Genomic DNA, 13884 nt, shown 5'->3' with positions numbered 1-13884 from the left:
ACCCAGGTTCTCACACATGCTAGGCAAGTGTATACCTAGCTATACTACTGAGCTACATCCCTAGCCCTTCTTATTTTTAAATTCTGAGACAAGATTTCACTAAGTTGCTGAGGCTGGCCTCAAAGTTGAGATTCTCTGGCCTCCGCCTTCCAAGTAATTGGCATTGCAGGCATGTGCCACTTCTCCTGGCTCAACACTTGTTTTTTGTTGTTGTTGTTTATTTTTTATTTAGATATGATAGTTGAATGCATTACCATTCTTATTACACATATAGAGCACAATTTATATATATATATATATATATATATATATATATATATATATATATATATATATATTAGTTGTAGTTGTCAATACCTTTATTTTTTTTAATGTGGTGCTAAGAATCAAACCCAGGGCCTCACATGCACTTTATCTCTGAGCCACAACCCCAGCCCCTAGAGCACAATTTTTCATATCTTTGATTATATACATCATATATTCACACCAATTTGTGTCTTTATACCTGCACTTTGGATAATAATGATTATCACATTCCACCATCATTTCTAACCCCGTATCCCCTTCCTTCCCCTCCAACCCCTCTGCCCTATCTAGAGTTTGTCTATTCCTCCCGTGCTCCCCCTCCCTATCACACTCTGAATCAGCCTCCTTATGTCACAGAAAACATTCAGCATTTGGTTTTTGGGGATTGGCTAACTTCACTTAGCATGATCTTCTCCAACTCTATCCATTTACCTGCAAATGCCATGATTTTATTCTCTTTTATTGCTGAGTAATATTCCATTGTGTATATATGCCACCATTTTTTTTTTATCCATTCACCCATTGAAGGGCATCTAGGCTGGTTCGACAGTTTAGCTATTGTGAATTGTGTCAACACTTGTTGAAGGAATAAATGTGCCAAGATCCTTAGATCCTTAGAATGTAAACTATTGTGGGATTCTTGTGTACTTATGTTTTTTTAAACCCATCAGCTGGACTTTGTGTTCATCTGGATACGATGCTGACATTTCTTTATGTTTTCGGGCAACATGGTGCTGTTGCTATCCTTTGTTGCTCTCCTATCACATGAACTTCCTTCTAGCCACATGCCATCTGAATTAGTCCACAAAAAATACTGAAGCTGTCCTGGGACAGGGACAGATGGGCCCAGCGGGGAATTATAAGCATTTAGCACAGAGAGGTGCTAAGGAAACTTCCTGAAGCCACCAAATCAGGTGTCCTTTGAGATTGGTTATTTGGAGGCAGGGGTTAGGTGATGTGTATTTGGCATGAACACAGGGGGCTTGGGAAAGGATTCCACCCAGCTGGTGTCACAGAACAATGGGTGGGTTGGGTACTGTATTAGCTAGGGTTCTCCAGAGAAATGGAGCCATATAGGATGAGTGCATGCGTGTGTGTATGTGTATATGTGTGTGTGTGTGTGTGTGTGTGTGTGTGTGTATGCAGGTGGCCCTTCCTGTCCATGTTCTGCATGCACAGATTCAACCAACTGAGGATCCATAATATGGTTAGGCCTAGGATAATTAACATGAACAGGTCTATTTTTTCTTGTCATGATTCCCTTAACAATATAACAAGTATTTACATAGCATTTACATTGTTTTATGCATTTTTTTTACCAGTGATCAAGAAATGATTTTTACATAAGAGGAATGTAAGGGTGACATGCAGACACTATGTCATTTTATACAGAGGATTTGGTCATCCGTGCATTTTGGTATCTGACAGAGATCTTGGAATTAATCCCCAGAAGATACCAAGGAACTGGACAGGGAGAGAGGGATGGGTGGAGGGAAAAATGGGAAAGAGAGGGAAAAGGGGTGGTGGTTAGGAGTTGGTTCAATGGTTGTGGAAGCTGGCAAGTCCAGAATCTGCAGGGTGTGCAGATAGGCTGGGGACTTGGGGAAGAGTTACAGTTCAAGTGTCAAGGTAGTGTGCTAGCAGAGTCCTCCCGGCCCCACCGGGAGGTCAGGCTTTCTTCCATTAAGGCCTTCTACTGATTGGATGAGGCTCACCCACATTATGGAAGGTAAGATTTAAATGTGAATCTCATCAGAAGATATCTTCAGAAAAATATCGATGATAGTGTCTGATCAAATATCCAGGGACCATGTCCTGGCCAAGTGGACACATGAAATCAACCATCACAGCATTTCTTAGGAAAGCCCAACGCAAAGCAACCGGGTTTCTCCAATTAGAGCAGCGTTCTCATCCCACTGAGCATTCACGTGCCTGTGTGCCCTTCTTGGAATTTCATGCCTGTGCCTCGGATCCTCTGTACTGATGCACGCTGCAATGCCCCTCGCCAACCTTGCTTCTTTACCACTGGAAGCAGTCCACTCATCTTTTACAGTGCAGATCAGATATTGGCTCTGTGACACTTTCTTCATGCCACATGCCTTGCTGAAGCTCTAATTCCTTCCTGGGTCCTTTATACCTGTCTGATTTCAGCACTTATCATAGTGCATTGCGATTGCTCCTCTATCCACAACAGGTTAGTAGAGTGGTTAAAAGTACGGATCCTGGTTCCAGGCCTCCTGGACTTAATTCCTGACCTCAGCAAGTCACCCAGCTTCTCCACATCTTAGTTCTTTTATCTGTCAAATGGGCTACAATAGCACCTACCACCTGAGTTTGCAGAGGATCTAACAAGTTAATGTGTGCAAAAATTCTGAGAACAGGGTCCAGTACATAGTAGCCACTCAAAAAATGGTAATTTTCATTCTTAGTGTTATTATTGCTAATTACTGTCATGTAGGAAGATTAGGTGTTTCTCAAAGACCAGGACGTTATTATTGTATTCTTCTTCAGACACCCCCTAAATACTGTGTGGGATGGACCAAGGGTCTACGGACACTTACTGGAGTATATGGTACCCTGGATTCCTAGAGTGCTCTGCCCCCGACACCATCACTCATATCAAACTCATAACAAACTTACGAAGTTTTACAGATGAGGAAATTGAAAAACAGACACTAAGTGAATCGTCCAATGTCACACACAGAGGGCAAGTGGCCAAGTCTCCAAGCCCAACTCCAGAGGCCTGAGAGAGCCTCAGTGTTTGGGGGATTGCTGGGAAGCCTTACTTCTCTGGACCAGAGCCCTCCACCCCAGCTTGCCCCTTCCCCACCCCTCCTACCACCAAGAACAGGGACCCTACAGTCCAGGAAGACTGCACAACCTGAGGTCCCCCTCCCACTGGGGGACCGGTTTAGGAAGGGCGTGAGCAGGAGGGGGCCGTCAGTACAAGATGTCCTCAGCAGTGACTGTGGCCTCTTCGATTTTGGTCTTGATCTCGGGCAGGGGAATCTGGCTGATGGCCACCACGACCAAGTTGGCCGCATGGGCTGACGCACTGGCCACGCAGATCCAGAAAGACTCTTCGTACCGCTCCTCCACCACGACGAACTGGAAGAGCTTCTCCTGGAAGTTGGCGACTCGCTCCGTCAGGTGGTGAGATCTCACCGCGGCCATGAAGCTGGCGATGGCCAAGGCCACCACTCCACCTGAAACCCAAAACCCGCCCTGAGTCATCAGTCACCACAGCTCCCCGCAGTCCTAAGGACTCTGTGTGAAGTGGCATTTCTGTGCCGTGGGTCACAAACTCGCTTTGGGTCTAAAACACAACACAAATTTCAATTTGTTTTAACCAAGCGGCAGCAGACCCACCCAGCTGAAGGTGACGGGTGGCCCAGGTGAGAAGGAGCATAAGCCCTGTGTTGGATCGACTGTGAATCCTTCTCCAACTCCCTCCCTCTCCCAGCACCGTTCTTTCTCAGGGATCATCTGGAGAAGTTTGGCCTCTGAACATCTGGATTTCTGTATGGAGCTGAGGGCTGGTGGGAGGAGCTGGGGAGGGGATTCTGCAGGTTGGTTTCACCTGGGACTGAACTGTTAGGTTCTCAGCTGCTGAAGGCCGTAGAAGGGGGAAAATAGGGAGGGAAAAATCCAGAATTCCCAACCTCATTTACCTCCTTATCACTTGCTTGGAACTTTGATGTTCTTGGGTCTCTGTCTTTTCCTTTCTGTCTCCCACTGGGTATATCTCCTTCCCTGTTCTGATTTAAATTAATATTTTCAAAAATGAATTTTATTATGCTTTTATGAGATTATCACATCCTCACCAAGGAGAGAATCTGGACACCAGTGACATCTGTCATCATGGAAAACACAGATTTACTTTTATCCTAAAAGCCAGGAATAAACACTTTGAACACATTAGTATATATGGCCGCGTTTCTTTCCCCTTCATACAATTGGTATTATGGTGCTCTTACTTGAATTTTAAATTTGAAATTTTTTTCCTTCACTTGAACATTTTTTCCATATTGTTAAATGTCCTGTTGCAGTACAATTTTGAAATAGGTGCAGAGTATTTTATTCTGGACACACACTTTAATTTGTTTAAGTATGACCTTATTTCTGGAAATCCGGATGGCTTCCAGTTTTGAAATTACAAGTTGTTGCAGTAAACATCATTTTATGTACATCTTGGGCTCTTGTTCTGTTATTTCCTTAGCACAAAACCCCATGTGGAGTTGTTCAAAGGCTATCCATGTTTTTATGGCTTTGGACACTATAGTTTTGTCCAACTGCTTGCTTTTTTTTACTCTCATCAGTAGATTTTGAGAGTCCCGTCTCTTTGAGGAGGGAAATTGACAGAGATAATCATTTATTTAGTAAGCAGGATTGAGAACTTTTTATATGCCAGCCGCTGAGGGTGCACACAGAGAGGAACAGGATACCTTAGGTCTAGACGTGGGTAAGCATGTGCACAGATAATTCTACAGGGAGTCAGCATCTGAAGGATAGGAAAATACAAAATTATTGATTTTTTTTTTTTGTGGTGCTGGGGACTGAACCCAGGGCCTTGTACATGTGAATCAAGCACTGTACCAACTGAGTTTTATCCCCAGCCCTAATAATTGATTCTTGATACTACATTGTACTATATGGTAAAATAACACATTATACTTGACGGCCACTTTGTCTTAGGTGAAGGTGGTGAGGGGTTATTGCCGTAATGGTTTTATTAGCCCTTGTTTCGAGGGACTTTGTTACTTTCATTACAGATGATTTGTTAAGGGCATAATTAAATGTGGATCGATTTCTGTGTATCCGTAGATTCACACACACTCACACAAACACACACGCTGTTGTCTTGGAAAAGTTTTTGGTTTGGGAATAAGACCACTGATCAACGAAAAGTCAAAGGACTTAGAATCAGTCATCTTGGGTTGCAATGCCTCTCCTCCTACTCATCGCTGTGTGACCTTTTAACTTCTCTGACTCTTCACTGGTAAATACGGGTCTGACAAACCTCCTCATGGGGATTCTGAGGCTTAAATAAAGTATGGGAAATGGCCCTCTGTGCTGTCATTGTGCTGGCTGCTTCTAGCCCCAGCTGCAGCGGTGGCCACCTTCTGACCCCTCACCATGCCCACCTCTCCTGTCCCCAGCTCTTCCCCTTCACCCTGACCTCTCCTCACTGCTCTGAGTGAAGACTATTCTAACCACACGGTCCTTTATTTTGAAAGCCTCGGGGACTTTTAGTAAAGAGGGCATTTCCTGGCCACCGAGTGACAGCTGAAGGTTGAAGGTGGACATTTAAATCCCTCCACTCTTTTCGCCCAGCCACGTGGAGCCCGCCTGGTGATGGTGTGGACCTGAATTTCTATCCCCATGGGACATCTTACCTGCCAGGACATTCCACAGGCAGATGCCTCCAGGGCCGTTGACCGCCCGGTAGGGGACCTGGACCATGTTGAGGACAGCAAAGCCCATGCTGACCAGAGCCAGGGCCAAGGCCAGGAAGAGGAGCAGCAGAATCGTCACGTGGAGGCCCGTGTGGAGCTCCTTCACCAGGTGCGGGAAGACTGGGGGGAGAGGACACAGCTGGTATTTCAGTCGGAGCTTGGTGCCTTTCAGAGAGCCCAAGCTGCCTCCCACCTGGCGTTGACCGAGAAGAGAGCTTGCACTGGGCTTTCCAGAACAGGGGCTTCCTGGGTGAAACCCTGGCCCCCCAAGTCCCCAGTTGTCAGGTGACCAGCAATCTTCTCTTCCTTGGAGTGACCACAACATCCCTGACCTTGCAGCTCTGAGACCTGCTGTGCCCTGAGGCACATGAGCCCATCCCAGGGCAAGGTGGATCTCATTGCCCCCAAGGACGAAGGGCACTTAATCCTTGTGTTGCACAATATTTTATGAAAATATGAACTCTCTGTACAAGTGTGGCAGGGTGGTTTGGTGAGAGATTCCTTTCTATTTGTTTCCTGTCTATGGGCCACCGGTACTTACTCCATCAAAGGTTGCCTGGGAGGACAGCTTCCCAACAATGGCAGCAGGGGGCGCTGTTGTCACTTTCACCCTCTGACTTGGGGGGGTCATGTGGCCTCTCGGACCCTCCGTTTCTTCGTCAGTGTAATGGAGAGTGATGATTGCCTATGAGTTGAGGGTGATCGGCTTTGGCTGAGCAAAGTCACCGGCTGAGCGTTTTGTACCCATCACCTCATTCAGTCCTCGTGGTAATGAAATGAGGATGATCTTACCAACTCCTTTACCCACAGGCTCAGAGACACGAAGGTTCCTGTCTTGGGGCAATGTGTCTCTGAAGTCTACACAGGGTTTTAGACTGAGTACTGTGTGATATAAAGAAATCCAAGTCAGTTTTTACTAATTATAAAGGACAATGAAAGGACTCCTGAGCATGCCTATTTCTCAGCAACCACTCCAGGGTTTCGGCTGAGTACCTCCTGGGGGAGCCTCTGATTCAACTGACCAGCCCTCCCCAGCCCCATCCCTTCAGGGGCCAAGACCCAAGGCCTTCCTGGTTCTACTCTCACTCCTCCCACCCTTGCTGGCCGCCTGCCTCCCCTTATTCACCAAGGCTGCCATTAGCCAAGCCTGAGAACCCAGGCTTTGAGCTCTCCTTACGCGGACGTCCTTTCTACCTGCAGGGTCTGAACTCCGGGCTTGCGTCCTTAGTTCTGATTGAACTTTCTTTCCGTTTTGTGTTTCCGTGTATTGTTGTCTCACTGACCTGGGAAACTCGACCTGGGAAGCTGAGCTCCTTTCAAGGAGTTTGTCTTTCTAAGGCATCTTCCTTCCCTCCACCTGCCTTCCTTTAGATTTTATTTTTTCACCCTTTCAACTCCTCAGGCTCTTTTTATTCCCAAAATGGTCGCTCACACTTGATTACCTGATTGTTCTGTTGTCCCCTTTCTTGATCATGAAATCCTTAGGATACGCGACCTGCTTAGTAATCAATCCTCACCGAATCCTTCCCACAGAGAAGAGTCACCCGTGAGGTGGTCACGTATAAAATATTTGCTAATTCTCCCTACTCTCAAATGCTGTAGGGATGTTGATTTTCCATCCCAGTAAGAGGGCAATTTGGCAGCATCTGTTATAGCAATTTCACTTCCAGGAATCTATTTTCCAGGCACATTTCTACAGGTGCTTAAAGCAACGTAGGTGGGATGTTCATCACAACAGCAAAAGACGGGAGAGAAACCAACGTGTGAATCCACGGGAGAGTGATTTAATAAATTAAGGAACAACCATGCAATATAGCTTAAAAAAAAACAAAACAACTAATCATACACACGATGATCCCAGCCCATATCCATATTAATTTACTAAAATGCTGAGAAGTAAGCATATTAGATGGTGAGGGAGGGGATTTTGGACATATGGAGGGATGGGGAGAGGGAGGGAGAGAGCCTAAACTTGGGCCTCCATCGTAGGAAGTGTATTAATTATATTTTAAAACAGTTCTTCATTGGCAAAGGGTGAATCTCATCTAATGCCCACATTCACGTGCCACATGCCTGGGCTCAGATGTCCCGGTGTCTTGAAAGCTGACTTATTTTCCATGTGTGCCTAGGTGGAAACTGAGTCTCTGGTCTGGAGTTTCAGGGCATCCGTTCTTTCCATCTGTCTTTGAGGGTGACTCGACCTGTGTTCCTGTCCCAAGTGCTGCCCCCCGAAAGCTGCTGCTCACTTGCCTTCGTGTCTGTCCCATTTCTAAGAGTTTTGGGTAAACTCTGAAATGTAACTTTCCAGCCTGCAATGCGTGACGTAAACACAGAAGATCCACAGTCATAAATGACAACAGCTACCTCCATCAGGTGCAAACGGTGCAGGCACTGAATACACATTTTCTTTTTACTGAGCCTGGCTACCCTCTCTCTCACTCTTACAGATGAGGAAATTGAAGCTCAGGGAAGTTAAGTAGCTTTGCCAAGGGCACACACACAGCCAGCAAGGGCTGCCTAAATTATTCTGCTGTAGTGCTCATCACTGAAAAGTCAGGAAACTTGGATAAATAAAGGTTGACAATGTTAATAATAGCTTAGCTTGAATTCGAGAAGTTTTATTTTGCATTGGAATAAATGTTCTTATTTTGTACGTATTAGAGTTGGCTTGCTTGAATGCCAGAATCAATTAATCATTCTATCAGTACCTGAAGTTTAGATAATTTGTCTGCTCCTGATCGCAGTGAAGTGTGACAGCCTGTTTAGTCCCAGCAAGGCAAATAAGCAGGTCTTGGCTGCCGGAGAAACACTTCAGGGGTAGGAAGAAGGGAGGTAACCCAAGAACTAAAAACCACAGCACTCCTATTATGTTAAGTGCTTTTACAGAAATTATTTCAAGTATCGATTTCTTTGATCCTCAATTAATTTTCTTCACAAAATGAGCATGCTAAAGTCTTTCTTCTAGTGCACCAAGATGGAAGGAAATGAATCTCAGAAAAAAGCGTGAGATCCCAGGGTGCCCTGTGCCTCCTTCACACTTCCTCTGCGAGGTCCTGGAGGGGGGGGCACTTGTCCGATTGACTTGTCCCTGGCTTCCTAGCAGCATCGGGTCTGGAAATCCTTAACACAGTTGAATGTGTGGACACTGTTAATGTTTCTCTCTTTCTTTCCCTAGCCACCCAAGGTTAACTTGTTTTGATTTCAGAAGGTCTAGGTATAAAGGAAGACCTTCACCTTTTGTGATGAATTGGGTTTTCCCTGTGATGGATGGGGAAGTGTTTCTCTTGGGCGGTTCCTGGGAGACCTCTGTGATGGTGAGAAAGGACGCTGTTTGTAAATGAGACCCGGTAAAAACTCCCTGATCACAGTTTACAGAGCGCTTTCACAGACTCCCCTTCCCTGATCTGTGCAAGGCCTTGTAAACAGGGATATTTTTCCCACAGATCCACATTAAGTGGCAGAGGTTGGTAAGTCCTGACTTCAAGTCAGAGGTGGGAGAGTCTGATACACCCCGCAGCTGCCTCAGGGCTACATGGTGCTGGAATAAAGGGCTGTAAATCTAAAGGAAACTAGATTTGCGCCAGAGGACATGATAATGTACGCAGTGTCCTGAAGTGTAGAGGTAAAGTCAGCTAATCACAGGAGGAGCCTGCCCCAGGCTCCCAGGAAAGATTTCAAAGAGAATCACTTCCAACCTTGAAAGCCCCCTCCTCTGGGAGGCCCGGGGGCAGCAGGAAACCAGACTTTCTCAGTAGCTGCCATGCTCATGATACTCACAGCTAGAGACCAATAGCATCTCTTGTGCATCTCATTCAGTTTGGATGCCTGAGGGACCAGACCCTGTTAGAGGAACCCAGAGGCCTGAGGCCCAAGGGTGTCTGTCTCTCTGAGAAGGAAGAGACAGCCCGGAAGGGAACATTGATTTGAGTTCCTCCAGAGAGCAAACAGCAAGTGCTCATAAATGAGCACTATGGCTTGTAACTGAGGCAGTTGGAATTTCTGTGGCCTGGAACGATGGGGTCTTACCTTTAAGACCCCAAGGGCACGTGAGGCCCAGTTGATCACATCTTTTCCAGTTTCACTGATGGCCCCAATGGCATCCTTTGCAGCCAGGGGATGCAGTTCAGAATCAAGTACAGCATAAAATTTTCATGGTCCCCCTTTAACACTTTCTTTATTCTAATTTCTTTGTATTTATAAACCTTTTAGGTTACGATTCATACTGGGGTCGAATCCAGGGTCTTGAGCATACTAGGCAAGTGCTCTATCATTGAGCGATGTCCAGAGCCATTTTTATTTTATTTAGAGAGTGGGTCTCACTAAGTTGCCAAGGCTGGCCTTGAACTTGCAATTCTCCTGCCTCAGTCTGCCAAGTAGCTGGGATTATAGGTGTGCACTGCCCTATTTGGTTTTAGGTTATATTTTTAATGGATCTCTTTTTCCCATGTGCGGGTCCAATTTAATTGCTGAGTAAATAAAAATATGCTCACAGATGTTTCCTAACTAAACATAAGAAACATGTCTTTTCTTCGTGTATATAAAGGACAGCAATTTGTATTACAATAGACAGTGTTGCCAGCTTTTCCTCTTTACACAGGGTAGCTTATGTGCCCTGGCCAGGTTTCTAAACACTGTGACAATCCTGCACTAAATAAAGTTCCTGATGCTCATGCATCAGCACAGGGCTGATTAATGATGGTTTTGTGGGTTGTCATTCTCATCGGCAATCTAATTTTTGGATTCTAAAGGTTTATAGAATACTGTCTTTTTTTGGTTTTCCTTCCTGGAGGATAGTTCTTAAGCCAGATTAGATTCCTGGCTTCATGACTTAGAGGACTGCTTTGTTGACATCCTGGGTGGCTCTGATCCCAGGCTGAACTCAGGCCAGTGCCAGCGTCTGCTCACGTTCCCTGTGAGCCGTCAAGCGCCCTGCCTGGGTGTCCCCACCAGTAAACAGCCACTGTGCCACAAACCCAGGGAGTCTGATCCCATAATCCATGTGCAGAGGCCCCTTGCTTTTTTCTGAGGCTGGGAAGCTGTGATATACACTGACGTGGAAGCAGTTGCCACATTTCCTCAAGGCTCATTTCTGCAGAGGGTCTACACCCGCAAGTAATTGTGGAGGACACCAGAGTCATGTGACATGCTTCTGGCCTCTGGTTGTGCTGTTTCCTGGCTGAAGGACTTCAGGCCAGGTATGCAACTCTCCAAGCCTCAGAATACTCCTCTGCAGAATAGACATGTTAATGATTCTTTCTTTATAAGTTGGTTGTAAGGTTTAAAAAAGTCAGGCCAGGCGAAGCCTTTGATGGAATGTTTGACCCATGTTTTTGACCCAATATTTTAATATTGAATATTAAAAATTTAATTGGCATTATTAGTAGAGATAAACTACAAAAATATGCAAATTCCTATTTGTAATGTTTCTCTATGCCTCTATTAAAAAAAAAAAAAAAAGGAAGAAAGCGAGTCTCTTTCTGGTACTGAATGAGAACCTCTGGCGCACGGCAGGCTTTGACATTACCCCCGAGACTGAGACATCCGTCAAATTCCACATGCACACATGAGCATCCTCGCAAATGAAAAGAAATAACAAGCATCTAAGTCAGTTTTTATGCCCCCAATATACTCACTGGTGAATTGGGACCCGCGGCCCCCGAGACCGCACTGCCGCACCTTACACCCTCGGAAGAGCCCGTAGTAAATGTCCCCAATGAATTTGACCAGCTCTGGATCCGTGGCGTTGACCAGATCCACTCCAGTCTGACACAGGATTTTCCCACTCAGCCAGTGGGGCACCGCCAGGGCGACGATGATCAGCAGGAAGGAGGAGAAGCTGAGGAAAGAGGCCAGCCCGTACCATGCCTTTTTGAACCATCCAGGCATGCTGGAGGGTGCAGGTCATCCCGGTGACAGCTGAGGTTGTTGACATCTTCTGGACACCATTTCAAGATTTTGAGTCCATCCCTTCGTCCTCCCTCAGTGCCGGCCTCCACAGCCCGTGCTGTTACAACCACATGCAGACCGTCTTCCTCGCGCAGTGGAGTGTGTTACTGAGGGGAGTAACCCTATCTCTTACCAGACTAGTATTTCAGCACAGGGTTTAATTGTTCCTCCGTCCAAGTATTTAAACAACCCTCGTTTGGACCTCCTAGTGACGGGGGGAAGTTAATAACCAGCAAAACCAGGCAGACTTGACCATGAAGAGATGCTTGCCAGTCTCAAAAAATGCATACGGTAGAAGAAAAACAAAAATGGAAGAATGAGCACTTGCCCGTTGCCAACAGGGCACGGTATCAAATGTCGATCTCTTTGATGTGTGCCCTGGCATTTCTTTCTCTAAAATGTCACTGCTGTCAGATCCTCAGAACCGTTAAAAACGCCAGCAAACCACCGGTTTCTTGAGGCTTCAACTAAAATGTGTAAATTGGGGCGTTACAGATTTATCCCTGGGTGAAACTGAAAAGGGTAAAATTGCAACATGAATCTATTTGTGGACCCTGATACTTCACATTCCTCTCCCCTTTCTCCATGTTCCATGTCATCTGAAATGTGACAGAGAAGTGTGTGTGTGTTTAATATGTCAGCAAGTAGTGGTTATACTGTTGGGGTATTTATATCTTTTAAAAATGAAGATCTCTCTTTTTCTTTTAACCTGTAGACACTAGGAATGAATTATTATTTACTTCTTGTCTTCTATTGCTTTTTAAATTTTGACTTTTATGGTACCGTGAATGTCAACTTAATGTCACATGTGACTGGCAACAGCCACTCTGTCAATACCTCAGGGAACAAAATTGGGCATAAATGGCACAGCAAATTTTCTTATTTGGTCACAAAAACCTGGAGGGGCCTCAGGAAGGTGCAGTAGTCTTGGGAATCTCACCCGTGGAGTGAGGGGGTGGCAGAGGGATGTGCTATAGAAGTAACAGCTTGCTTCTTCGTATTGGGGACTCACATCAGTGGCTGCTCTACAATGAATGTAAAGAAGAACATTTCAGAAGCATGTGGCTTTACCACACGTTCCATCATCTCTGAAGCTGAAAATGAAATTATGGCATTTGCTGGTAAATGGTTGGAAATGGAGAATATCACACTAAGTGAAATAAGCCAATACCAAAAAACCAAAGGCCAAATATTCTCTCTGATGTGCGATGCTAACTCACAATAAGGAGTGGGGGGTGGGGTGGGAAAATAGAATAGAAGTTCATTGGATTAGACAAAGGGAAATGAGGAGAAGGGAAGGGAATGGAAATAGGAAAAACAGGAGAATGAATCCGACATTACTTTCCTATGATCATGTATGAATACAAGACAAATGTAATTCCATATCACATACATCCCTAAGAATGGGAAGTTATACTCTATAATCTGTCAAAATAATTCTACTGTCATGTATAACTAAAAAGAACAAATAAAAAATTACAAAAAGAAGAATTCTTGGAACTTTAATAAATGATTCACAATGTTAGCTAACATTATTATTTTAATATTAAGTATGGTTTCAGAAAGCAGGATATGTGTAACACCTTGGTATCACTTTTTTTTTTTAAAGAGAGAGTGAGAGAGGAGAGAGAGAGAGAGAGAGAGAGAATTTTTTTAATATTTATTTTTTAGCTCTCAGTGGACACAACATCTTTGTTGGTATGTGGTGCTGAGGATCGAGCCCGGGCCGCACGCACACCAGGCGAGCGCGCTACCACTTGAGCCACATCCCCAGCCCTTGGTATCACTTTTAAAAAATTATTTATTGGGCTGGGGTTGTGGCTCAGCAGTAGAGCAATTGCCTTGCACGTGCGAGAACTGGGTTCGATCCTCAGCACCACATAAAAATAAATAAGTGAAATAAAGGTATTGTGTCCAACTACAGCTAAAAAATAAATACCTTAAAAATTATTTATTTATTTTTATTAGGTATATATGACAACAGAATGCATTTTGATTCATTGTACACAATTGCAGCCAAACTTTTCATTTCTCTGTACATGATGTAGTATCACACCATATGTGCAGTCATATATGTACCTTGGGTAATGATGTCCATCTCATTCCACCATCTTTCTTGCCCCCATACCCCTCCCCTCCCCTCCATCTCCTTTGCCCAATCAAAGTTCCTCCATTT

General features: G+C 45.0%; 1 protein-coding gene across 1 annotated transcript; it reads right to left on the bottom strand.

Moving 5' to 3' along the window:
- Nucleotides 1-750: 750 nt before the first annotated feature.
- On the bottom strand, nucleotides 751-12099 carry Clrn2 (clarin 2). Its single transcript, XM_005318944.4, has 3 exons — nucleotides 11396-12099; nucleotides 5703-5882; nucleotides 751-3512 (listed from the first exon to the last, which is right to left on the bottom strand). Exons 1-3 carry the CDS (start codon nucleotides 11646-11648, stop codon nucleotides 3247-3249), a joined length of 699 nt encoding a protein of 232 aa, XP_005319001.2. The 5' UTR covers nucleotides 11649-12099; the 3' UTR covers nucleotides 751-3246.
- Nucleotides 12100-13884: the final 1785 nt, after the last annotated feature.

This window comes from Ictidomys tridecemlineatus, chromosome 9 (genome assembly GCF_052094955.1).
Source record: "Ictidomys tridecemlineatus isolate mIctTri1 chromosome 9, mIctTri1.hap1, whole genome shotgun sequence".
NCBI lineage: Eukaryota > Metazoa > Chordata > Mammalia > Rodentia > Sciuridae > Ictidomys > Ictidomys tridecemlineatus.
This window is presented reverse-complemented; position numbering and strand designations above follow the sequence as displayed.

Coding starts and splice junctions, on each gene's coding strand:
- Clrn2 (XM_005318944.4), bottom strand. CDS start 11,648: ATGCCTGGATGGTTCAAAAAGGCATGGTACGGGCTGGCCTCTTTCCTC. Junction 5,883..11,395: donor CCGCGGGTCCCAATTCACCA/GTGAGTATATTG, acceptor CTCTCCCCCCAG/TCTTCCCGCACCTGGTGAAG. Junction 3,513..5,702: donor CCTGTGGAATGTCCTGGCAG/GTAAGATGTCCC, acceptor TTTGGGTTTCAG/GTGGAGTGGTGGCCTTGGCC.